A 27,006-nucleotide genomic window follows, 5' to 3' on the forward strand; every position below is an offset into this window, starting at 1 on the left:
ATTTCCCTGTTCATTTCAGATATGGTGTTAAAAATGCACGCATACAATCTTAGAGTACAGCCAGAACTGGGCCACTGATCACTAAGTCAGCTGAACACCAAACAATGTATCTAAAAAAAAAATAAAAAAAAAAAAAATAATAAAAAAAAAGGACTTGTCTCCCAACCATAAAAGCTGATATTTATTTAGGCATGCAATGCTGTGCTCATGAATTAAGGACCATGATATCTAAAAAGCAGCTCTGCTGCTGACAACCACTTTCACACTGAATTACGAAGCACAGGCCAACGCTCTCACACTTACACAGCTGCTATTGAGCATGGCTACCCAAACCACTAGCATATATAATAAATCTCAAAGCATTCTTAAAACAAGCATTTGTTGGCTTATTTCAACTTGCTGTTTTCATCCATGCAGAAATACAGACCCTATTTTTAAGTTAAGGTCCCAGACAAGCAGGCAGAATCTTTAAATGTAGAAATGCTGATGGCAAGAACACACGCACAGTGTCAGCTCTCCTGCCGTGCTGGTCTTGGCATTCAGTTACAGCTAAGGTACTAGAGAACACCCTTTTAGCTTCCTCTACCAATATTACACAAGACTTATCTACTTCAAAATGAAAAGCATATAGTACAGTTTCAAGAGCTTAGTACATCACATGTACACTTTCCTGCTCTTCTCTGATCTTACATTTTGACTATCTGAATTTGCAGATACACAGACAGGCTGTGCTCTTTGAAGCATGCCATGCCTCTTCTGCAGGCACACCTTTATTTGGAAGCAACAGCACACACTGCAGTATTTAACAAGCAAATTCTCCACAATGTTTTCTAGCATTGCATACACAGACTACTTTCTATCTTAAAATGAACCAAAGATAAATCAAATAGGAATTGACTTCAAAAGTTTTAGCTAAGAGCTCGTTACTCATGGCAAAGGCATGTTTAAATCCCCTGCAGGTTTCATTTAGCTGCAGATGCTATAATGACTATGAGGAAATCAACATAATTGCCAAAAAATTCCAGAAAGTTCAGAGCATTTAAGATGTCCCCGTCTTTTGAGCAACCCTATCCACGTAAAAGACCACCATCAAAACTTTGAAGTTTACAACGCTATAAATAGTAACCTCAGAAACTATCCTTTCAGGCAAAGAAGTCACAAGAAAGTAGTATTTAGGTTTAGATCTTTTATGAGCAAAGATGTTTGAACATGTCACATTTCAAGAGCATCAATCTTTCTTTACAAGAAAAGAAAAAAATCACTTCATAGATTTTGAGCTAGAGAGGTCCACAGCATTTTCTGCAAATTAAAAGTGCATGGAATACATGCATCATCCTTCATACATACAGTATTTGCAACAGGATTGAGAACACAGTAAGTGTTAAACAATATTTAGAGTTAAAATTACCCAAAGGGAAAAAAAAATCTCTCCTTGGAGAGAGGGATTAACTGAATATCCCCCTGGACAGCTGTGCAAGATCAACAAGTGCTTTTCTGTACAAAGGGTTTAATAAAAAAAAAAATCACACAGCATGTTCTGGAATATTCAAAATAATGATTTGGTAGAATAAACATTCTACAATTCCCTCAATTCCATATTGTTTTGTTACAAACAGTTATCATGGCCCAAACCCTGTGCATGGGTGCTCAGATTCATGGCTTCATCCTTACATTATCTGTCTCAAAAGATCAAATTTTAGCTCTTGTACTGGAATTCAAATGGGTGACTGAATAAATTTGTCAGTTTTCCAGCACCGAGCCCCTCCCTCCCACGTAGCTTGACTTACTCAAATTTCAGATATTAAGTAGTAGATTTATCAAAGAGGTGATGTATGAACAGCACAGTCAAAAGCTACATCAGACGTAGGAAGACTAGTGGTTGAAGAACATGCTGAGCATCTTTGACGGCAGAAGTTTCCAACACCACTGCTAGAGTGAAATTGTCAGAAGATTATAATGAAATAATAAAATTAAGTCCATATTTTAATAAGCGTTTTGTCATTCAATAGAAGATAAAACAAAATAGCATACTTAGGCAGTGATGAGGAAAACTTGAGAAGCTAAGTCATCATGTGTCCCTTGAGAAATCAAGTCCAGAAATCAAGAGTGGCACTTTAAGATTCAGCTTTTCCTAGCCTAAAAGAACTTTTAACATTTAAGTGGTATTTAGTAGTGTTCTCTGAAACCAGAGTTACATTTGCATCTTTATGAAGGTGTGTATGTTGGAAATTTGATAGCAAAAAAACTGAGTAGAAAAAATATAGGAAGGAATTTCCCTTCCCTTAAACGGACATCACACAAACGTGATTATCCATCCACTCTAACACAAACAGGCATAACAAAATAACAAAGATGCTCCATGATTACAGGTATGGCATGGCATCTTGTCTCCATGAAGTGAGACAAGAGCCTTTCCAAATCTGAGCAAGCAAGGGCAAAAAATTAATTACTTTAAAAATTTTATAGTAAGGAGTATATCTTACAGTAAATATACTTTTGTTTCTGGCTTATTATTGAATGAGATCCTTTTCAAGTGAAGTTCCTCTAAGAAGTAGATGATATCATCACTAAACAATAGTTTTGTTCCAGCAGTATCTGATGATTAAACGACCGAGTTTTGTGAATACATCATTGTGATTAATTAAGCTAAAATAGTTAAATTCTTTCTGAAAAACCTTAACACTAACATAACACCAAAACACACAGGCATTGCAGGCTCAGATCTGTTTGACACACACATAGCATCTGTTCACAGTGACAGAACAGCGTTCAGCTTCCAGAAATACATTCCTTTCCAACCCCATTCCATAATACTTAGGGATTCCTGGCTTTTGCTGCTGAAGTTAATCCTGCGTCCATGCCCATAAACTTCAGGAATATTGAATGTACTTTTGTGGAGAGAAAGGACTAAAATTTATACACATCCTAGAATGACACCTGCTCCTGTTTTAAGTACATACACGAATATGATTTGGGTGAATTCATTTGAAATGAACCTTACGTTGTTCCTAAAACTCCTGACCAAACAAAGTCTTCTTTGGTCCCTCACCCTGAAAACAACTTCCCATTTATCAAGCCAACAGATGTTAAAACTATTAAAGTGCAAAAGACTGCTAAAACATTGGTTTCTTCCATGAAAAGACTATTTCAAAGTAAATGTAATCTATATTAAGTGTAATTCTCCTTTCTGGGAGGCTGGCTACTGCCACGCCATGGCAGCCTGACAGGCAGGTCAGAACCAGGGGCAAACCTACAGCTTTGCATTGGAACTCAGCATCAAGCCCAGAAGCTGGCTTAAATGCTGTACCTAGACCTTGACCAGTAAGTCACAGTATTACCATCACATCAAAAAGGGGTCTAAATACAGCCACAACTCATACTCAGTGTTCTTATCAGTAAGAATAGCTAAGAAAATTTTCACTGAACAAGTGACTGTCTTTACTGGCTACACTTCACAGGCTAAACTAACTGGCCATCCACAGATTCTGCTATTTCTCCTCTGCATTTTCATTTTTGCTCTACAAGTTATCTGAAAATTAAAAGCAACACAAGCAATATATACATAAGGGTACACTTTCAAGAGTTCTTTAGTTTCTGCACACTAGAATATAACTGGAGTAATTGACATGTCTTTACATCTGCTTAGGAACACTCGTGACAGTGTGACAGGTAAAATAACACTTATTATCTACAGGTATCCTAACCAGCAACTTTCTTCTTAACCATAACTATTAGTGAAGTGCACCTTTGCTAAATGATCTATTTACAAATGTAAACTATGCAATTAAAGTTTTAAAATAAATAGACAACCTTTACATTACGTAGCAACCTAACAACAAGGTCAAGGATCACCCAGCTATATCTTTCAAACAAAATGATTTGCGTACATCGCTCAATTTTTTTTGATGACATTCCTTGGCTGAATCTATTCTGCAAGGTCTTCCTTGTTTTTCTTCCCTTACGCTGGATAGTTGTGTAAAAACTCCTTGAGCTTTGTTGGATAGTCTGTCATTACTCCAGTTGCTCCAAGATCAAATGCCCTCTTGTATTCTTGTTCTTCATTCAGTACCCAAATATACACCTGCAGTATGGAAGAGAAGAGAAAAAAGACATTAATACAGGAAATCCTTAAAAAAAAAAAAAGGTGACTGTTGACCTAAATTGTTTCATGTGTGACAGAGATGATGCCACATATTTAAAACAATTAGACTGCGATGCCAAAGACAGACACACAAAGTCAAAAAAAAAAAAAAACAAAACAACAAAAAGGCAGCTCCAAACAGGTAAGCAGTTTCACCGATTTGCAGGCTGAAGTTTGAAGTGAAAAAACGTCTTAACGGGATTTAAGATTTTTTTAAACCTTTTTCCAAACCTATAATTCTTCCTTTGAAACTAAAGAACTGCAACTGTAACAGCAGAAGCTACTGTTTAGGAACACAAAAGAAATTTGCAATGCTAGTAACAGAACAGACTTGTACTTCAGAATACATGCTGCCTACACTTCATAAACAAATCCAAAAATTAACAAATTCCATCAATAGTGAAAAGCTAGGTAGATTTTTGTAAAAAATTATTCTAATTGGATGCTGCTAAGTGTTTTGGTAACAGAAGATTAAGAAACATATTTGTTTTAAATGAACTACATAGGCAAATTAATTCTGGCAGAGAACACGAACCCATCTTAAGGCCATACCCAGCTGGTTCAAATTCTCACTAGATCAAAAGCAGATTTCCTTTAGTTTTGCCACACTATACCTGAATGCCCCGAGCAGTGAGGTGGTCAAAAAGAGCTTTCCTCATTAGCAATCTGCAAAAAGGAGAAAAAAAATATTTGTTGAAGAAAATTCTCAACATCCGTTGACCTTCTGTAACAATTTTTTCCACAGAACATTTAGATTCAATGTTTTCTACAATAAAGGGATTTAAACTACAGGAAATGTAGTTTAAACAACTCAAGACTGCCTAACGAACATATCTAGAAATTTGCATTAGCTACAGATATTTGTATCAACTCTCCTGAAAAACAAATTCAGTGGGCACCTCCTTCCTTGTACAGATACCCTTGTACAATGGCCAATGAATCAATCTCTTTGCTTTCAGAATAATTTATCCTTCCCACTAGACGAAATGAAAGCTACTACACAACAGAAACTAAACAGAGTATTCAAGAACTATTTTAGGTCAAACTGGAATATTCCCCACTGCTACTGTGCCTCAGTATGTTTCAGTGTACAAATAAATAAATGTACAGGAACATCAATGAAAGATTTGAACATGATTTATGCTGCACTGACAAAAAATGCTAAAAGAAACTGAAAAAATCATAACCTATCAAGTAGTTGTAGCAATAAATTACTCTTAGTTGCTCGATGTATATTACTCGATGTATAAACAAAACATGATTAAAAATTTAATAAGATTAAAATCTTACGTGTCAGCTAGCCAGATAATAAATTTCTGGCTTCTTGACATCTTCTGTGGTTCTTTCAGCCTGTTGAAGAAGAAGAAAAAAAAATTACTAGAGCACAGATTGAAATATTCAGATTTTCCTGTGAAAAAAGAACCATGAAGAATTAGTCTTGCAGTTTCTCAAGTTAGAGCAGTAATTGCCCTTTGACTTCAGGACAGTGACTTAGAATTGGGTTACACCAGAGAAATGTGTTACATTTAAAAGCAGCAGCAGAGACAGATATCCAGCAGCACTTTCAGTAAGGTACAAGAAACAAAAAGCACGTGAAGTCTCATATCCACCCTATTACTGACTTGCCTCGCCTCTTGGCCTTAATCAGACTAATTTGTTCTCAGTTTCCACATCTAAGAGGAAGAAAGGTGCAAAAATTAGTTATTTGTACAGCATTGCAACAAATTACTATCTACATGGTGTGAGCACGAGCTGTGCTGTAAAGGCAGCTGTTGTCCCACCTGAAAGGGGTATTTACAGAAAATGTTCTCAATAGGAAACAGATCTACATAGACATCCCACACTATCCATAGAGTAATTTTGAGCTGGCAAGAAACAGGTTAAATATAGAGGACCAGAAAATTTGCATAACTTTCACTTCTGAATACACAAAAGTACCTAAATAACAAAACAATACAATACATTAATCTTTTGAGACAGACACTGTCAAGATAATAAGCATACACTTTATAGTCTGCCCTTCCACCTTCTACCAAGGACACAAGTGGACTGACTGAATTCTAGCTCTGAAAGAGAGGCATTACTAACAAACTTTTAACATGATGTGGTCAAACTATCACCAAGAAGAATGGACTCATAACTTAAGCCAGTTACTCATATAGGCCTTAACACCCCTTTACTTTTTCATGAAAGGAAAACTTCAATGGTTGGGACTCATTTCTCCAGATTCCAGAAAAATCAATACTTCCAAGACAACTTTAATCCCTTATCATAAATTCTGATACAGCTCCTTCAGAACGTACTAGATCATTATCTACCTATCTACTTGTGCAGTGCATTTCCCTTAGAAACATTTTATTTCAGTCTTTATTCAGCCTGAGGTCAGTGACTTAATCGATGCTCAGGTTGGCGCTATCATGCAATAGTTTATCTACTATTTTAGTGTGGCACCTACCAACCAGCTCTAACTCACTTGAGGATGATGGAAGGCATAGGAATTTCCAAAAATTCTTCCTTGAAAGGAATGAACGGCAGCAGACCAGTGTAGAACAGTCCAAGAAGCAGGAGGACACGTTGCAAACAGAAGATGATGGGAATATCAGCATTCTGCAGGAACCAGGAGAGAAAGTTTCTACTTTATCTTGGCAGATTGTTGAATTTGTTGCAATTAAATTTACTCATCTTGTTTAAAATATATTTTAATATGTTAATGATACTTGTTTGAATTTTAGCACTCACACCTAAAAATTAAACAGCCAAGTGTCTACGTTATGCATGCCACTGAAATTAAATTACTCTTTCTGGTAATTCGTAATCCAAGTTTTACACAATTTGAAGGGGAACAGTAACCTGAAAAGGTGAAGTCTCAGTAGTCTCCAGTACCCCTTCTGTGACCTGACAATTCAGACTGCACAATACCACGCAGCATTTTAGCTTTGACTCATATTACCAAAAAGACCAAGCTGTGCTTTGATAAAGAGCTTGCTACGGTTTGGTATTACATCAGCTTGCTCCACAACAAATTTTAGAAGAAGCTGGTTTATGAATCAAATCATTCAAGCATTAATGAACAAAATGAACAAATACAACCGTTGTTCAGGTAGCAAAGTGTTGTCCTGTTTCAGAGCACAGATAAATCAGTACAGTATCTGTAGTCTTAACTATATCAGTTTCACTCATCTGCATAACTCCCTTGGACTAAGCATAGTTTTAATTTAATTCTAAATTGTACAATTTTGTAGCACAAAAAGGAATAGAATTTATAGCTGTAAACAGCTTCATACCAATATATATAAGTGTGTGGTAACTGATGTCCACATGCACTATTTTAATAAAAAGAAATACATAATAAGCAATCCTTCTAAAATTGCTTTCATACCAGATGAATGATGTGCAATACTGGCACTAGGAGGTCCTGGCATAAAAACGTAAGACCCCATATATTACAAAACAAATATAAAATGTGATTCAGCTTTATTCCTTAAATGCTTTATTGCAGAATATATGACTGTTAATTGTGCTTGACTCCATTCTGCTTACTACACTGTTACAATAAATTAAGTGCAAAATTTCTGATCATAACTAAAAGTCTGGCATAACTCACTTGATCTTGATTTACAGGGTGCTTTTCTGTATACATCACACAGTAACAAGCACGCAAGAACAAAGCTCAGCTGGATCCATTCTTACCTCCTTATGACACTTTGATACAACCTCGTAATTGACATTCCCCCATACTGTCAAATGCTCTCGTTTATACTGACTCACCAGCTCTGAAACCTGCAATATAGAACAACAACAAAAAGAAACCTAACATGTATTCATTGAATATTATATGTGGAATAACTTAACTGAATCTCTACTTGCTAATTTTCAAGTGCATAAGTCATAATAGAAAAGATAATTTTTCTACATAATCTCCCATTTTAAACTGATTATGTTGCTTTGTGTTCAGGACAACAGATAAAAGGAAGTATCACTACGCCTACAAGATGCCAACTGGATGCCAAAACAGTATCTCATGGAAAGCAGGTTTCCTCTTCCATCATAAGCACTGATCATTACAATTACACCATGTTTCCATGCTGCATTTGTAGGCAACGGTCCACAAGAAGACCCTTCACATGAAGTACACAACAAAGATGTTTCTAGCAGTTTGGCATTTCGTCATTAGTTTTATGCTGATATAAAAGGTCAGTAAAGAGCTGTTCACTAAACATCCTGCACTAGATCTCTTTGTTCTGCATTACTTCATATGTGGTGCAAAATCTAACACGTGAAGGATGAAGCTCCCCAAGAACACAGACCTGAGTGGTTCAGACTGCTATCAACTCCAAAAACCTCTTTTCTTTTGGAATTTCAACATCCCATGACATTCAGTCTCATTTAAGCACATCTTTTCATGTACCTTTTTGATCAACACATTGTTGTTCACTTTGATGTCAATGTTGACAGGAGTTTGTGGAAATGCCTCAAACACCTCTTTCAGGAGAGGAATACGGTTATCTTTTCCCTCACAGTGACATTCTGGGGAAAAAAGACAGTTGTCACTGCTGTGACCTTTTATAATATACTGTAGACAAAAGCTGAGATGTCAAAGCATTTGTCATCTTAAAAGTAAAAAAATAACACAATTCCTAGAATTAGCACATTTTGGAAATAATAAACAAAAAATCCACCAACTTCACTTGGATAGCTGTAGTTAATTATGGCAAGCTCATTTCTGTAATGAAAATGTACGGAGCCATTTTCACATTTGGGGTTGAACTATGTGAAATTCAGTTGTAATTTTGCAACAGCAGAAGTGCAGGCATTATTAAAATCCTGAACTAGCCAACATGGACCCAGTTACCACGCAACAAATGCAATGAGATTAATATGAAATAAGACCAAATGAGAAAAACTTTTCCTTCTTGGAAAATGTACTGGAGAAGCATACTATGTAAAGGGAACAGATGGCAAAATACAAAAATGTTAGTGCTTGAAATTGCTTGTGGCTCTCTGTATTACTATACATAAACAAAAGATGTACATGTGTGAAAATAACATATTGTGGAGCTCAACTTAGTGCATTTTAAGTATTTTTCAATTTTGAAACTTTTTTGCACACTTTATTCACATTGCAGTCCCAAGAATCACAGTTTTCATAAGAAAACAGGTTGATCTTTTTTGAGGTTTTCCTCTCTTTCAGCAATATTTATACTGATCTTTAAGTCATACATACAGTAACTACTATACTCTTAATTCTCCCTCTGAAAATATCTGTTTTATCTGACATCTCATATTCAAGCTCAGAGTGAACCACCACAAGGGCATTGTAAAAAAAAATTGCCTTTGCTTTCTCTGTTTTTGGACAACAGATTTTTAATCACCACCCTCTGAGGAGGTCACAGGGGAACTAGAAAGCAGCTGCAGGACCTAGACAAGCAAACAACTGAGATGTTTACTTGGAAAAAGATATCTTACATCTTAGATTTAGTCACTGTCAACCAGTATAAAAAAGTATGTATTTTAGTTTCTAAAGCTACAATATATTTTGACACTTCTCTTCTCTAGATACTTAACATTTCTCTTACCCAGATTCTGATAGATGCAAATACACACTTTTCTATTCCCTTTGCCAAAAGAAGAAATTGTCACATGGATATTAGTTACTGTAACTGTGAACTGAAACAGTAAAATACAAAAACTTACCTTTCTGAAATGTGACATCCAATTTGCAGAGATATGGTGGAAGCTCCTGAAAAATAAAGAGGAAAAAAAAAAAGAAAAGAAGACTAATTTAAATACAAGGATATAATCATGACTTTTCTTGAAAAAGTCCAAAACATGTCATTCATAAGGGATGTAATTTAACTGTAAAGACAAAACTCATTCTTTTTTTTTTTTTTTTTATCTCTTGCCTAAAAAGTGATTTTGCAAGTGTAATGTTCATTCATGGTTGAACTATTTGGCATTTTTAAACTGGCATTACCTGCAGCTGAATAAGGCAAAATGTTTCCAGATACCCATCTCAAAGTTCTGAGAATTCCACTTACATATCAGATGGAAAGCCAGTTCTGCAAAACAGGCTTTTAAAACTGTCAGTGCAGGTAGGATTCCTCTACCAGCTTTGCCCATTAAAAAGCCAGTCACAGGAGAAGGAGCTCTTGACTAAGCTTCCTTTGTCACCGGTAAGGCAAAACAGGCCCGCCTCCAGAGAGCTATTCATCCACACTGCAGTTGGACGGGGTAATCAGCCTCTAGAAGTGTGCCTGTTTTTATCCCTTGACTACATTGGGAGCCTAGTTCATGTTTTTTTGGCAGACTAGATGAATCCTTTCCTCAGGTTTTGGATACTAAGTGCACACCCTCTTCCTGCCCACCCCAGCCATTCTATAAACACAGTTCTAAACACTTTTTCTTCAACTTACAGAGTATTTGAGGTCAGATATATTGACATCGACTCCAGTTGATCTCTTCAGGTTCTCATCATGGGACACAACCACTTGCTCATCCTTCGTCAGGTGACAATCCAGCTCCAACATGTCTGTTCCTATATTAACTGCACTGGAAGCAAAGAAGTCTGGCTTGAACCACACGTGTATTTTGTACAGGTCCAAACGTACCAGGTATGTGTTATTCAACTGAACTAACCCCACAGAAAGTGCTTTAGATGCTTTATGATGCAACGCATCCTCACAACCTTACTGCCAAGCAAGAAACAAATAATTCTGTTGCAGCAGAAAGCTGATGCAAGAATAAACAAAGTACTATGAATCAGAAACGGGATTTGGACTTGGGAGCCTTGGCTCTGCCTTCCACAGAGATGGAGTGACACTTCTGTCTGTTGCAGCCTACTGCCTCAATACTGAGAAATCTACTTCTTTTTCATTTTCGTTTTTCTTTTTAATTGTTTCATAATGTTGAGTGTGATGCTCATCAGTATCAGCACATTTATCCCGAGAAGACAAGGGCTTGTTAAAAAGAACAATTATGTAGTAAGCATAAACAACATGACAAGGACAGGAACGCCTTTTTTACTTCCTCTAAGTTAGTCAGGAATGGAAGGCTCAGTACATTACCAATGGGACATTCAGGTTTTGGGCTTTTTCAGCTAGCAAAACTACATATTCTTAAAATAATTTAATGAAAAAAAGAATAAAAGTCATTAAAACAGCTGCTTATATTTTTCAAAGAAATGCTGCTGAATTAGCTAGTCATGTTCCAACCCTCTTTGTAAAGTCCTAATCCAATCCCAAGTTCACCCTATAGAAGCTTAACTAATAAGAGAAGAGGTAAAGAAAGCAGAAAGTGGTAGTAATACTGATGAAAAAACTACAATAAACCTCCTAGGAGAAAAAAAAAAAAAAAAAGCTTTCCTTTAATGAGAAGCAAATCACTCATTTCATTAGAAAGGTACTCGGGAGGTATCACTCTAGCAGACAGCTGAATGTCTCAGCCTGAATTTTGAACACTTCCTTTAAAACACTGGGCTGCTCTTTCTGAACAAATCTTTAGTATCTGTGAGTACAGCCTTTTCCTTAAGAAAAAGGCTTTATTGACTGCTGAAGTACAAGTGTGCCATAAACATTTACAAGTGCAGGAACAAAACAAAAAATAGAACATCCCCCCATAAGCATTTAGCAGAATTTCTGGTCCATCTGGGATAATGTTCAGGAGGGGGATTGTCAAATTAAAGCACTTTGTTAACTGTTTTCCGGTGCCACTAATTAGGAGGAAAATAAAAATCCTATTAGGCAGCCTGTTCTGCGCAACCCTTCCTACCGATGAAAAGCATCTCCAGCTATACTGCAGGAGATGTGCCAAGTTTGTAGAGGCCATCCCCATGTAGCACCATGTACTACCATTTAACCATCAACATTTATTAGAAATATTACTGTTTAAAAAGTTCACGACTGATGCTGAATGGATAAAGGAGAACAACTACTTGCCTTGTTAACAAATATGAGCATTTGCCAGGCTCTTACCACTAGCCTGCTGTTAAGAAGCTTCCTTAAAGTGCTGAGTTTTTCCAGCTATAGATCAGTTTGTTCTGCAGTTCTGTACTAATCTGAAAGACCCAGGGTGCTGCAGAGAAGGCTCAGTCTGGAGAACATCTGGAGTGAAATGTGTTCTGATCCAGCTGCACCAGAACTCCAGTTGTCAAGCAGACTCATAGTTGCAAATTAGGATGGTAGAGCTCTTTGCTTGTTTAACTCCAATTGCTTTCAAGCAATAGGAAATACCAGGAAATATTTAAGAAATGCCTTACCTCCGAAAATAATGCCTTAGGCAAGGCCTAAAGTAGCACAACGTACAGAGTTTATAAATACTAAGCTAACAACATACACTTATTGCTGTAACTGTAGTGTTTAAACCTTTCTCTCTAAGCCCAGTATGATCATAAATGTAAATACAGTAAGATAAGAGAAATGTCTGGAGAGTTTACTTAGCAGCTTCCTGTCAAGACAATGCTAAACTATCTTTGCACTAGGGACAATTAAACTTGTAAACAAAATATGAGAACATCTTTTATGCCAGATCTCCAAATCCTTTAAGACTCTACAGATGGCTCCTTTAGTTTAAAAAGAATTATTCTACAACCTAAAACCACTGCAGAAGCATTTAAGTGTAGCATAACATGATTACAACCCAAGAAATCTGAAGAATGTTTTATCTATCAGGCAAACAAAAAATACCAGTTTTGGTACAAAGAGCTGATAATTGCTTTCAGGAATATTTGTTAAGTTATGCTGATACAGAAATGGAAGTTACCAACAAAGGTTTTCTCCCCTACATCCCCCCCAAACACTTTGTTTCCATACTAGAGCCATTTCTTTGTCATCATGCAACAATATTAAATATTCCACAATCCCTTCAGTGCAAATAGCATACATAAAGCTACCTGCTTGCCAGTAGTTTTGTTACTATGGAACCAAGGGGACAGGTCATATATTTCAGACAAGAATTCTCTTTTGGATTCGACGACATCAATGGTCAAATAGGCCTTCCTGCCCGAACCTGCAGAAACAACTTGTTCAGGCACACCCTATTTGGCTTCACAAAATCTGATGGGTTACAAATCGGTTTATACCAGCCATCTGAGCCAATCCAGATGATTTTTCATCACATGGATCACCAGTTTTCTACCCAAATCCTTCTGCTAGTTTACTAGTGGAGATGGCAGCGAGAGGGTGAGAAGGACAAAGCCTTCAGCCCTTTGCAGGGAAGCCAGAACTCTCTCCATTGTCTAATGCAAGGTAATTGCTGACTCTGCTTTCTGCAGAATATGCCTTTATCGTTCAGCCACAACAATCTCAAAACAAGTAACTGGACTTTGCTATTGGCAGTTGTGATCAGTCTAAAAAGTGGACCTCAGTGCATTTGTTACACCACAGCTGTAAAATAATTAAAATGGTCAGAAGAGAAACAGACAAATGCCTGTAATTATCACAAAACAATCTGACTCCTAGTGCAGTCCTTACCATAAGTACTACAGCCTAACCTCTGAGAATGAAATAAAAATAAGTTGTGCTACAACTTTTCTTCTTAAGAGCCCTCTGCATATAAAGCCAGTACGATACTAAATCAAAATTCAGAAACGGTTAAAAAATAAACACTTTCTGGAAAGTGTATTAGGAGAGCTGAAAAGAGGCAGGCCAGCAGGAATGAAACAGAAAGCTATGCTAAGCTTCCATGGAGATAGAAAATACTGCAGTACTTTCAATAGCACTGTTTGGTCAGGAAAGCTGGCACTACTCAGCTTGCAAGGAAGCGTGCAAACTGATGAGGCTACTTCCACAAAAGAAATTTTAAAGAAACAACACACAAACAAAAAAACAAGAACAAAGAGTAGCCTACATAATTTGGTCACCACTCTTCGGCAGCTGGAATTTTAGATATGCTGCTTTTTCAAATGTTTTTGGGAACACCAATAGAATTTATTGCTTCTTAAATGCTGAAGGCTTAAAAGTCTTTCCAGTACCAACTCAATTTTAAAGCCCTAGCTAAGAGGCTTTCACACACTATTCAAACAAAGTATGTGTATGAGGTAAAAAAAACATAACACAAACATTTTTAATAACTTAATGGGTAGTATATTAAAAGTTTGTTAACATTAAGACTTCAGTCACAATACTCCCTGAAAACAAGTGATTAACCTTTGCAGAGGAAGGAACTGAATTCCATGAATCTGTGGAGAATCTAAGAGAGGTGCTTACAGCCATAACAGCAGTCAGCAAGTTCATCAGACCACCTGAAATCCAGCCTTGTAAACTAATTAGCACACTGGTACAGACCATGATCTGAAATACCTCTTGAGAAATATCAATTTATCTAGGAAAAAAAAAAAAAATCTATGATATTAGTTAGAAAAATAGCTTTATAAGGATAAATTGGTAGATTCAATGTCCATTAGACATGGAAGCAATATTGTTCTGTGTTTAATTACTTAGAAGAGGAGGCGGCCTCAAGAGTTTTGTTTGCAAACTCCAGTCTACTACATTACCATGTATAAATCATAGTTTGTGGTTTCCCAATGTCTTCATGTCTAAATTGGAGTAATGTTTAGCAATCCATAGTAGTCATTCAAAGGAGAGATGACTTTTAGAAATAGGACACTGTAACCCAAACAACTGATGGAAGCCTGATCTTTTTGTGATTACTTCACTCATTAACGACATGACAACACCACAGGAGCAGGTGTTATTGGTTCCATTTGTACTCACTGGTGAAAGGCTGCCATCGTGTTCTCCAGATTCTCTCCAGCACCTAAAAATAACAAAAAATAGAATATGAACTAAATCCTTCTCCTTCCCTCAATCCCAGACAAAATAAATACAAAATTAATGGATTAAAGATGTACGTATTTTGAATAAATATTTGGGGGAATGAGTATGAAGCTGAAGTCAGAAATCCCAGCTGCTGCTGACCCACTGGAGAGACCCAAGAGAAAGGACTTTGTCAAGGTTAAACAATTGAAAAAAAAGTTATCTTTGATTTGTATAATGCTTTGAATATGCAAATCGAAGTGTTTATTTTACCAGCTTTTGTGTGTCCTGTTTTTCCTTAAAAGCATTGTGATTTGGCTAAGACAACATGCTCTGCGGGCACAGTAAGGGCATTATGCATAAGGTCTACTTCAGAGCTACTGAGAGGAGTAAAAGGGAAGGTGACAAGGGCTGGGGGGAGAAGACTGAAGTTGCTATTCCCTGAACACGTAACCCAGTTGACAGTCAAAGAGGTGACAACCTTTTTCAGTCCAAGGAGGCCTCCTGAAGTGGTGCAGCTCTGTCAGTAGAGATTGACGCTGCCAGCAAAGAGAGGTCTCATACAGCAGGAATTAAACACATCAACTACTAAAAGACAAGCAAATTATTTTTTCCTCTCAGGCAGGAATAAACTCTGCAACTCGGAAACCATCATTATCTACGCAAAAATATTTAAAAATCAGCCTGGTGAGGGACTGGAGAAGGTTGTGCCTTCTTCCCGCCTTGGCAAACTTGCAATACTCTAAACCGAAACGCAAAACAACTTCAGGAAGATACACGGAATGATGAGGATATCCAACTGCTCTTTGCAGTGACGAATGCCAGGCTTTGTAAACAACAATTACAGAAGCTCCAATAAGGCCTGGCCTATTAAGGAGGCTTCACCATTACACACTTATCTAACACTGTGTTTAGCTATTTAATTAAAGTAACGCAATTCTGTGCACACACAACTGGCAATTTAATATTGTTTTTATCAGGTTAGCTTGCATTGGTAAGCTTACAAAGGCTTAACTGACTTAGAATCAGAATGACAAAACCTCTGTGGTTTAACATAAACCAAGATGGTAAAATCCACAGCAACTTCTGCGATTAGACCTTCACCAATACTTTATGAAGTTTGATTGCAGAATTAGGAATAGGCTGAGTGGCAGAAATGACCTAGGGATAAAAGAGAGCAAGAGAATCTCATCAAATACTTCCGATGATTGCCTAACAGACAGGAAAAACCTGCGTAAGACCTGAATGATTATTTATTATTGCAGCTAACTTTAGTTTTAAATTTTAGGTAACTTGTCGGTTGCGTGTACAGCCCATACATCCTGAACTGCAATAAAGGGGGGGGAAAAGTGATCAAAACATTATCCTAACATTTCTGGCAGAAATTTACAAAATTAAAACTTTAAATGACTGCAGTAACAAGTTGCGTGTTAGGGAGGTAGGTGTGGTGAGTTGAAGCAGTTGGTAACAAAAAGCCTGACTTGTGTTCTGGGGAAATGAGGAAAAGTTTAGAGATGAGCTGAAACGGGAGCTGCAAATCAGCAAGATGGGTTTCACAAACCACATTCAGGAAAGGGAACTACAACAAGCAAGCTTTGAAAGCACCCCTGTGAGACATGTAGGAATCAGCCGACCACTGGCTCAAGAAAACAACCCTTACAAATTCTGGGGTGTCCCCCCACTGTGCAAGCAGTGACCACCACTAGGAAGAATGAGACCATGGCTGGAGCACGGTGTTCAGCTCAGGGCTCCCCAGTACAAGAAAGACATGGATCTACTGGAGCGAGTCCAGAGAAAGGCTGTGAAAATTCAGGGATGAGAGATTCTTGCATGCAAGAATCAGAGAGATTCTTGGCGGAGAGCGCTGGATTATTTTGCCTGGAGGAGTTCAGGGGAGATCTTATCACCACGTATAAATAAATACCTGATGGGAGGGAATAAAGACTGAGCCAGACTACTCAGTGCTGCACACTGAAAGGACGAGAGGCAATGGGAACAAGCTGAAATCCTGGAAATTTAGGTTACACATGAGAAGAAAAAAAAAAAAAGTATTCTAAGAGCGATCGAACATTGGAACAGGTTGCCCAGAGAGGCTATAGTCTCCATCCTTGGATGTCCCCAAAACTGGGTCCTGATCGACCTGCTGTAGGTGGCCTTGCTCTGAACAGGGACGTCAAGACATGACAATCTCCTAAGGTCCCTTCCAACCTCAACTATTCTTTAATTCTGTAAAAATCTTGGACAGGCTGAATATACACACTGATGTCCGAGAATGCTACCCCAGGTCAAAGGCTCTGCAATCCACACAGCTGGAATTGACAGAGGACTCTAGCACAGAGTACCAATAAATCTTTATAATTCTCAGACATGAGCAATTTTAAAACTATGCAGGAGTAAAGAAATAATTCAGGGATACTTCCACAGAGGAGCTATAACCTGAGATAAGAAAATTCCTGCATGAAAACAGAAGGAAAACCAAGCCCCGCAGACTTACAAAGCTTCACGTGCAGAGGTTTATCTCGGGGAGGACCAAGACAAACAAATTAAGTGTTACCTCGAGCTCCTAACTTCATTGGAGTAATGCAATAGGAAACCTGACACTGCATCTGAAGCTACAGCATGACTAAAGCCAGATGAGCACCTAAGTCCCACAGGAATTTAAGTTACAAGATAAACACTACACAGGGTGAAATGTAAGTGATCTTCAGTCTCATCATACCCAGTGAGTAAAAGGCTGCTGAGTTGCTTAAGGAATGTACTTCTACCCTGGGTGTACTTCTCCCTATACCTGCAGACAGCAGCAATTTGAAGACCTCGGACTTTGTCTCTGAATGCCTAATGAATAATAATCCTCCCTTTAAGTAAGGCTTTTCTACCGTTCTAATGGTGCTTAGTGCAACTGGCCTAAACGCCTGCATTTGAGGCTTAGGGCTGTGTATCTTAACTAAGGTCATTGCAAAGAAGTGAGAACAAAAGAAGATTAAGGTCACACCAAGTTCCTACAAAGTCATCCGCAACTTTGAAACAGCTTGCAAATTAACAAGCAGGTAACAATCAAAGTTAAGAACCTTTGTGGAATGAAAAGCCCTGGTAAGTAACAGCTAATACGCATATTCCAAACCAAAAGGAGCATTTATGCTATACGTAAAACTATGGGTTATAACGAAGGCTAATCTATCTCATAAACCAACTAAAAGAAATCCATGTAGTAAGAGCTTGAGGAGATCAGCTCTAATTTTTGCAGTTGAATAATTCAAGGCAGAGATAGTAGCTAAGGACAACTGACTAGACCTGTGATCAAACACTGCATTAACTGGCACTAGAACCAACATTTAAACTCAGCATCCATCACATCTTCCACACAATCTAGAGCAAAATGCTTACTAGAAAATCGATTGACGGTATTTCCATGAGCTGCAAGGGGCAGCAGGGAACGGGGCATAGAATAGAATATGCTCCATTTTTTCCTCCAAATACTTAAAAAAGCTAGAAAAAAACTTCAGAAGCACCTTTTGGCTATTTTATATAGAAGCGACCAGCCTACCCACCAGGCCATGGTGGAGGGCACACGGAGGGGCCAAGATTCACAAAATGGGCTCGGATTTACCACGGCACTGAAGCAGGAGCTGTCTCCAGCAGCAAGGGCAGCAAGAGCAGCATTTCTCCTGACACCAGAGGGCAAAGCAGACGGGCAGGCAGAGGCAGGACCGCAGATCACAGATGTTTCGCACCTGAGCTAAGCAGCGGGCAGCATCTCGCTAGGAACAAAGCTATCGTTAAGGCAGAATCCCTAGGAGGAAAGCAAACCTGAGAGGAAAACCACGAAGAGCGACGCAAAACGCGCTGACTGTGGGCGACGCGTTCTGAGGGGGAGATGACTTCGGCTTTGAAATCGAGCACCGGTCAGCAGGTGGCACCTAAAATTAGGCTACCGCAGGGAGGTTTAAAGGCAGCCTGAGCGGGAGGGGAACCCCTCGGCGGCCGCAGCCTCCCCCCGGCGGAGCCCCGCTCCCCTTTCCCTCACTCACCGCCGCGGTGGGAGATGTGCCGGCAGCGAAACCGCTGCCGCTTGGGCCGGTGGAGGAGCCCCGGGCACTTGAGGAGAAGCGCCGAGGTGAGGACGTAACCCCCCAGCGTGGACAGCAGGTAGAGAGTGGCCGACATCCTGCGGCAGGGAAAGCCGCTTCGCTGCCCGCAGCCGGCAAAAGCGACGAGGCGGAGGCGCTGAGGGAGCGGCTGAGGCGAGGCAGCCGCTGAGGGAACGGCTGAGGAACGGCCGCGCAGCCGCACCGCCCGCCCTCCGCCCCCGGGCCGGCAGCGGGCCCCGTGCGCAGGCGCGGGGGTCCCGAGCCCTTCCCGCCCTTCCCTGAGGTGATTTTGACCCCCACGGGTGGCGTGTAACGGCTGGTGGCTCTCGCCCCCTTCGCTTTGCCCCCGTTTGGCTCGCTGTAGTGCTTTTTATTTTATTTCCGTGCTGGAGCAGCCAATTTAATTCGTTAAGGAGGGTTAGAGCAGGGGGATTGTCTTCTCGGCAGGCAGAGGGAGGTGTTTTCCGTGCATCAGAAACCAGGTCTCGAGTCCGGTCAGGTGGTGCAATTATTATTACAAGCTGGCAAATTAAATTTAGCGTGCAGTCTCATTAAAGACAAATATTCTGGAAATTAAATTAGGTCTCAGGATACGGCCGCTTCGCAATGCACCTTACCTCAACAAAAAGTTCGGAGTTGACTTTCCACGACTAATTTCTCGTCACAGAGATTTGCAAAGCTCTGCCAATTTAAGCATCTTGTCATGCCTCTTTAGGATAGTCACATAATTACCGGAACTCCCATAATTTGAGACTCACACTAGGCCAAAAGCTTCCTTTTAGCAACCCAAAGTCTGTTTAATCACGAGTCAAGCTCTCCTGACAACTTAAGCTGCAGTTGCTTATATTGACCGAACTTCCAGTGCTTTAATTTTCACAAGTTCACCAGCAGGATTAGTTTCCGAAGAGATCTGTCATTCCAAAGCATGAATTTAGGTCAGCTTTTTAACAAAATCTGATCTATGAATACAAATGCCATAAAATACTTCAACTTGGTATAGAAACAAGCAGTTTCTGGCTATGCTAGTAATACAAATCAGAACTGTAATTATTTTTTTAAACAAGACCAAAAGCGAACAATTTCTCACATCAACACATTAAGAGCATCAATTCTTTTCAGACAAATCGCTTGTTTAGAAAAAGAGATTTTGCCTATCATTGTCTCAATATAACACAGGAAAGTCTTGATTTCAGGCAATGGTCATTTTTAAGTATTCCTAAATAACTGTGTACAAAGACACAATGTGGAAAAGCATTATCATCAGAACGTAATAATATAGGCTCAGTATGATAACCAGCTTTTATTTTTTTACATACAAAAATTGAATCAACAGAAGACTTACATTTTTTTCTTGGATTCCCTTCTCCACTTTGATACCTATTTCCAAAATGTGTTCCAGTGAAATACAGTGGGGTTCACTAGATCACAGTGACAACTGTTAGGTAACAAACATGAATCAAAAAACATAATTTGGGTTGAAGACAGTCTTTTTAAACTAAAATCACTCTGCCAGAACAATTCTTACTGTGTAATCGCTTTCAGTATTCCTCGAAGAACTTTGTAACTCATTAATTGTTGGCTTTCTTTTGGAGGAAAGCAGGGTCCACGTTCTGTCACGTATGCATAAGGAAATCTAAGAACCCAGAGTCCATCAGCTGGAAGGGTTATTTCCTGCTTCTCAGGGTAAAATACAGGGCAAGGTGGTGGCCCTGGCTGAACCTGAAAACAAAAAGGAAATGGGTAGATAATTAAACATCATTAGAATAAAAACTTAAGAGCCGACTGAATCTAAGGAAGTCTGTTAAGTGTCTAAGTCTCGCCTACAGTCAAGATCTTACCCACTTCAGCACATCCCAGGACACCACTGTGCCACTACCGTGAGCCATCCCCAAGATTCCACTTCTACCATTGACAAGATGCTGAATTTACGGCTGCAGATGTGGCTGTCATTGGTAAGACCTCAACCCAAACACAAGCCATGCCCCTCCGACACACGCAACACTGCGTTAACAGGGGATTTACAGTACTGTAGTACAGATGTGCCTGAACCGTTACCTAAACTCATGTGCTGAAGGATTTCAGCAACATCTAATATAGGTCATGTATAATTCATATCAGAAGATTGAGAAAGCCTTATTCATATGAGCAACTGACGTGTGGAACCTACAATGCACAGCCTAACAGATTTTCCAACTAAAAACACACCCTTAGGAGTCATAAAGCGTGATATAGATGTAACCTGGGAACAGAAAAAGAAGGATCAGCATAAATAAAACCTTCAATTCTTGCCTCAGTTCCAAACAATAACGTGATAGATTGCTAATGGCATTAATTTTCTTCCACTTCATCCCACTCTCCTCTAAAAAGATAAATTGAAACGCTCCCTGGGGAGTCAGATGGCTGACAGTATTCACACACAAAACCTCAGAGATTAGTGAGGCATGAGGACAAGAACAAAACTAACTAACTGCTGCACTGAATTGCATGTTTTTATAATACTGGTGGAATTTTGGCATTGGGAGTCACATTTCAGTCAGTATTCTTCCTTTAACTTCTGAAAGAAACAGGTTCATATCTGAGTAGTTGAAGGTTTCCCATAAAAGAAGCCAATTCTATTGTTTTATGATTTGATATTAAGGAGCTTGTAGCACTTCTCGAACAGCTCGAAGGGCTGCAAGATGTTCCAAAACTGCTTCCCCTCCCACCACTCATATGGAATGCATTCAGTACTGACTCTTACTCAGCGACAATACCATGCAGTGAGCACTAATATGATTTCTTGCCATATTCTAACAAATAATGACCACCTCTGTACACGCAGTGTACATATAGCAGTAATTGAAGGATGATACACCTGCCCAGATGTTACAGCCTTAAAAAAAAAGCGTAAATGGAGGTTTTTCTCCATTTCTTTGATATACACTTGAAATTGGGAAAAAAAAATCCAAGTCAGGGGAAAAAAACACTTTTTTTTCACCTCCTAAATTCAAATGGTAACAAATAATAATAAATAACAAATATCAGCAATGAATCACCGCTTTTCTCTATGACTTTTAAAATTATTAATTTAATTCTTCCACAGTCATTGCTCACTGGTCATCTTTTTTTTTTTAAATTACATTTTTTCCCAATCTGAGCAAATGTTATTAATTCATTCTTGATAAAATAAATATTTAAAAACACTTACTTTATACGAAGTGTAAAGCTGGCATAAGCCAATCTTGAAGTTTTAAAAAATACCTGTTTACAAACCAGATATGTTGGGTGCTTTCTGCAACTACCACTTTGGAGAACTTGACTGAATTTTTTTGGTGTTGGACGGAGCTCCTTGTAGCACCCCGCTGACACCCTTTGCCTATCACCTTTGTGCCTTCCAGTCCTGTAACGCTCAAGCTTCTCTCTGCAGTGACCAGATTCCCTTTTCCATTTCTTACCTGAGGCGTCAGTGTTATCTGCAGTGGAGCATCCGGAACCACCACAAAGAGTCTCATGAACTGGGCGTAATGTGGCTTGAGCCCTCGTCCCTGAGTCGACGACAGGATGTAGAGCGGCATGTCAGAATTGAGGGCTTTGATGGCGGATTCCTTCGGCCCCCCGCCCATCACCTTCATGACCTTATCGGGTCCTGAACACATGAACCTCCTGCCACGTGCATCTTCATATTCAAATCCTACAAAAGCTCGAGCGATGTCATCTCTCCGTCTCCCTCTTCCCATCACAACTGAGCTTCTTTTCGCAGGGACGGCCTTGTTAGGTGCAGGCCAAGAGTTGGTATCTAAATCTCCTTCATCTTCAGTTCTCGTCCTGATGACAATGTCCCAAGGCATTAAATAGTTTGTTCCCGGGATAAAGCCTTGTTGGTCTAGGCCCGTGTGAAAGTTATAAGCCTTAGCAGGCCCCAGCTTCACCAGTGACCAACTGGAGAATTTGGGCAAAAGGCCCTTGGGGCAGTTGGAGTGGAGCATCCCAGGGAGGTACTCGACAGTGGATGCCTGACGATCTACCAGGCTCGGCCTTTTCTCACTTTTGGAGTCCCCACTCTGCCCGTGGCTTTCGGCATTGTCCCCTCCAGCCTGGGCATCAGGCGGGTATGTGCCCAAGCTGCCCGTCGACTGACCCAGGCTGAGGGCCAAGCTCAGACCTGTGCTTTCTCCCTGAGTCTGAGGTTCCTTTTCTTTTAGTTTCTCGATCTCGCCTTCCGGAGGGGCAGGCGAGGACTCGTCCCTAGCAGGTGCCGGATCAGGGGTGCTTGGCTGAAACACAGGAAAGTTGATGTGCTCCAGTTTCCCACAGCATTTTTCTTCCAGAAGCTATGAAAAAGAAAATGCAAAAAAAGAAAATTAACTTTCTAATTTGTCTCTGGCACAAGTGAGTTCGGAGCCACAGCATGCAGCAGCTCCAAGCAGGGTTCAAGAGGTGTGAGAATCAAAGGGGCAGTGGAAGTACAGCCCACACACAATGGGCTTCAAATTCACGTGAACCACTACACACAAAGATGCTCCTATCAGCATGGAGTGGTGCAGGCTGAAATTGCCCACGCAGCCCATCACGCACAGAATTCCCACTCCCAAGAATCTCTTCCCCAAGCAACTTTTACAACTTGATAAAGTTAAGAGGAAACTTATCTGTGGCCACTTCAGAATACAGATTTTGCTGATAAAGCAAAAGCACTGCTTGAAGAAAAAATAGAGACTCAGTAGTTACCTGGTAAAAGTCGTAATTTGCTGCTTTGATATCAAAGGGGTCGTCCCGAGGAGCTTGTTTCCTTCCACAGTTGCAGGCACCAGTGGAACGAGCCCGGCTGTTGTGGTACAGGATTGGAGGATTTCTGTCTGCTTCTGGCTTCTCACCTAAAAGGGAAATCAAACAATCCCCAAATTACCCACTAATTCAAGAGATTCTTTGGTTCCCTTCATCCACTGCCTCCTCCTTGCTATACATGTACATAAAATTATTTATCAGCATCTCCTTCTCTCTTTCCCGCTTTTTATACTAAGTTTCAGTGTAGATTTTACTGCTCAACTGAATCTGCTTTGCTTTTAGAAGCTTCCTAAAAGGCATAAATACTTCTTCAGCCTGCAATACATGTTTCAGTTTCTATCCCTTGACTGAACTCAATCAAACTATTAGAAAGAAGGAGGTGGTGGTCACTTTTACTTTCCTGGAGATATTTTTTTTCAGTTCTGTATCTTGTTAGAAGAACTCCAGTGTATCACCTTCAATCAGCAATACAGAATCAAAGTTACTACTAACAGCAAACTTGTTCCTAAACATTGCTCAATATAAGTGGGGTGGTGGCACCATTCCAAATCAAAATGGTCCTGGCTGTGAGTGGGCATCTCAGCAGGGCAACACCGAAGCAACCTGCACAACAGCTCTGCTGCAATTAATGACGCTCAAGGAAGACGAAGCTTTAGCAGCACCAAGCTTCCATATCCACGTCCTTCCCATGTTTTCATCTTCCATAATCACCCAAGAGCTGGTGCTCTCACCCTGAGACATTTTAAAACAGGTACGAAATTAAACCACGAGAATCAATCCCAACCGAGCTTCTTTACCTGCTTTTGGGAGCAGATGAAACTTGTGCACGCAGTGCTGGTCAGTTAGGCTGCGCTCCTCGCACAGCTGGTGCCCGTTGCTCCAGAACTTGTAACAGTCCTCGTTAAGCTGCATGGCGTACTTGTGGAAGGCCGGGCCGCGCGCATGCTGGCTGTACACGCGCAGGGCCTGCGCCAGCTGGTTCTTGTGGACCGTCATGGTGTAGTTGTGGGGCAGGTTGGACTGATAGGCGCTGTGGGCCATGGGGAGCGCTTTCTGGCAACGGTTTTCAGAGAATTTGGTGTCTATGTCTAAATAACCTTCCAAGACTTTGATGCTGCCCATGATTTTGGAGCTCAGTTCCCCGGTGAGAGAAGTCGGGTCGTCGTCTTTGCCTTCGATGGTCACTTCGTACAGCTTCAAAGCCGCAGCGACCCACTTCTGGTAGGTCGGGAGCTCAAAGTGAGAGGGCTGCGGGTTCCTCCCCACGCTGTCGTCAAAGCCCTTCTTGCTGAGCACCAGCTCCACGTGCTGCCACAAGAACTCCTTGAGGGTGCAGTCCACCAGCTGCCCAGAGGAGCTGGAGCTGCTGCTGCTGCTCTCCGCGTAGAAGGACAGCTGCTGCCTGCCGTGGCGCATCATCTGGTACCTCCTGGGTCCCGACAGTGTGGGAGCCAGCAGCGAGTCCGTCTCCCTCATGGTGCAGTTGCTCCTGAGCTGATCGAGCAGCATGGCCACGGGATCCTCGCCGTCCTGGGCCCCCCCAGCCACGATGTACACGAAGGCCTGGTTGGCGGGCACGGTGAAGAGGCAGTTGATGCTCTGGTTGGTCAGCACCCTGCTCTTGCGGAAGATGCGGTAGATCTGATCCTCCAAGGCATGCTGCAACCTCCTCTTGGGGGAGTGCTTCTTGGGGGGCGGCTTTTCCAGGTGGCCGCAGGGGTCCTGGCCCCTGCTCGGGAGGGGATCCACCTTCAGGGCCCCGTTGAGCTGGAAGAGGAAGAGGAGGCGCGGCGGGCAGGGCCTGCAGTTCAGCTTCCACTCCTTGCCGACCGGGCAGTCCTTGATGGCAGCTTTCAGGGAAGGCAGCACCTTCTGCCGCAGCCCGTCCAGCGCCCGGAAGACGCGGTCATAGGTGATGTCGAAGGAGCAGGTGGGGTGCACCAGCAGCAGGATATGGCAGACGGAGAAGAGGTAGAGGAGGCTCAGGCAGTGCAGCTTCTCCTGGTGCTTCCAAAACTCGTGAGCCTCGGCGTGGGGCAGCGGCCCAGGGCCTCCGGCCGCGCTCTCCCTGCTCTCTGCAGCCGCCAGGTCCCCGCAGGCCTTCAGCAGCTGCGGCGTGTCGCAGATGGAGGTGAGCACCAGGTAGAGCACCCTGCTCTCCTGGCTGTAATACGCCTGCAGATCGTTGTAGTCCTTGGCTGCCGGCTCGCCCTCCGTCCCGGCAGCATCTCCAGCCTCCTCGGGGTCAGCCGGCTCGAAGAGGGGGAAGACCTGCCGGTCGCACACGGTGCTCACCAGGGCCGCCTTCTCGGAGCACAGCTGCAGCGCGGTCTTCCCGAAGATGCCGACCACGCACACCTCCTCCTCGCCGGGGGACGAAGGGGCCGGTCCCGCTCCCGGCCCCGCAGCCGCCGCCGCCGCCCCGCCGCTCCCCTCGGCGCCGGCCGCGGCCGCCAGCAGCAGCTCCCGCAGGCTCACCGGCCCCGGCAGCGGCATGGCCCGGCCCGGCACGGCTCGGATCGGCTCTGCCCTGCCCGGACCCGCGCCTGCGCTGAGGCCGAGGCGGAGCCTGAGCCCCGCAACGGGAAGCGGAAGGGGGCGGCGGGGGAAATGCGGGCAGGGGTTCAGCCGCTCCGGGTGGGTTGGGGGTACAACCCCGGGGCAGCACGCAGGGGGGAGCCGCAGTCACCAAACTGCTTCCTTGGGCCTTTCCTGATTGTCCCCAAAGGCTTGGGACAGCCGCAGAGGGCTGGCGGCCCGTGCTGTAGCTGGGGCGCTGCTGGGACACCGCAACCAGGGGCTTAGAGGCACAGCAGCCTTAAGGGTGGAAGAGACCTGCAGGAGCATCTGACCATCACCCGGCCACCAGTGTCCCATAAGGTCTCCCCTGACCCTTCTCTTCTCCACGGTAATCCCCCCCCCCAGTTCCCTCAGCTTCTCCTCAGAGGACTTGTGCTCCAGGACCTTCACCAGCTTCGTAGCCCTTCTCTGGACACGTTTATAGGGTCTCAATGTCCTCCTTGTACAGAGGGGCCCAAAAGTGGATGCAGCACTCGAGGTGCAGCCTCACCAGAGCAGAGTACGACGGGACAGTCACCTCCCTGGACCTGCTGACCACATTATTCCTGACACAAGCCAGGATGTTGTTGGACGTGCACAAAGTGGTGGCTCTCTGGAAAGCAGCCTCAAGGTTTGGTGAAGTCAAGTCCTTGTCCTGAGCAGAGGGAAGCTGTGGCACTGGCACAGTGTGTGTCCACCACTAGTG

General features: G+C 41.8%; 2 protein-coding genes across 2 annotated transcripts; both read right to left on the reverse strand.

Moving 5' to 3' along the window:
• Nucleotides 1–1,171: 1,171 nt before the first annotated feature.
• GDPD1 (glycerophosphodiester phosphodiesterase domain containing 1) lies at nucleotides 1,172–19,202 on the reverse strand. The gene is made up of 10 exons (XM_068655792.1): nucleotides 18,921–19,202; nucleotides 14,851–14,893; nucleotides 10,555–10,690; nucleotides 9,836–9,881; nucleotides 8,550–8,668; nucleotides 7,832–7,921; nucleotides 6,615–6,748; nucleotides 5,432–5,491; nucleotides 4,756–4,807; nucleotides 1,172–4,081 (listed from the first exon to the last, which is right to left on the reverse strand). The coding sequence occupies exons 1-10, from the start codon at nucleotides 19,054–19,056 to the stop codon at nucleotides 3,959–3,961; spliced, it is 939 nt and encodes a 312-aa protein (XP_068511893.1). The 5' UTR covers nucleotides 19,057–19,202; the 3' UTR covers nucleotides 1,172–3,958.
• A 1,059-nt stretch (nucleotides 19,203–20,261) lies between these two features.
• On the reverse strand, nucleotides 20,262–26,317 carry SMG8 (SMG8 nonsense mediated mRNA decay factor). The gene is made up of 4 exons (XM_068655782.1): nucleotides 24,539–26,317; nucleotides 23,685–23,830; nucleotides 22,415–23,290; nucleotides 20,262–20,699 (listed from the first exon to the last, which is right to left on the reverse strand). Exons 1-4 carry the CDS (start codon nucleotides 26,235–26,237, stop codon nucleotides 20,502–20,504), a joined length of 2,919 nt encoding a protein of 972 aa, XP_068511883.1. The 5' UTR covers nucleotides 26,238–26,317; the 3' UTR covers nucleotides 20,262–20,501.
• Between the last annotated feature and the right edge of the window lie 689 nt (nucleotides 26,318–27,006).

This window comes from Anas acuta, chromosome 19 (assembly GCF_963932015.1).
Source record: "Anas acuta chromosome 19, bAnaAcu1.1, whole genome shotgun sequence".
Classification (NCBI taxonomy): domain Eukaryota; kingdom Metazoa; phylum Chordata; class Aves; order Anseriformes; family Anatidae; genus Anas; species Anas acuta.

What these genes read in the sequence shown, in the direction of transcription:
- GDPD1 (XM_068655792.1), bottom strand. Translation starts at nt 19,056, where the DNA reads ATGTCGGCCACTCTCTACCTGCTGTCCACGCTGGGGGGTTACGTCCTC. An exon ending in ATGCCTTCCATCATCCTCAA is followed by an intron (nt 5,492 to 6,614) that starts GTGAGTTAGAGC and finishes CTTCTTCAACAG; the next exon opens with GCTGAAAGAACCACAGAAGA. An exon ending in TCACTGCTCGGGGCATTCAG is followed by an intron (nt 4,082 to 4,755) that starts GTATAGTGTGGC and finishes TCCATACTGCAG; the next exon opens with GTGTATATTTGGGTACTGAA.
- SMG8 (XM_068655782.1), bottom strand. Translation starts at nt 26,237, where the DNA reads ATGCCGCTGCCGGGGCCGGTGAGCCTGCGGGAGCTGCTGCTGGCGGCC. An exon ending in CAAATTACGACTTTTACCAG is followed by an intron (nt 23,291 to 23,684) that starts GTAACTACTGAG and finishes TCTTTTTCATAG; the next exon opens with CTTCTGGAAGAAAAATGCTG. An exon ending in AGATAACACTGACGCCTCAG is followed by an intron (nt 20,700 to 22,414) that starts GTAAGAAATGGA and finishes TTTTGTTTTCAG; the next exon opens with GTTCAGCCAGGGCCACCACC.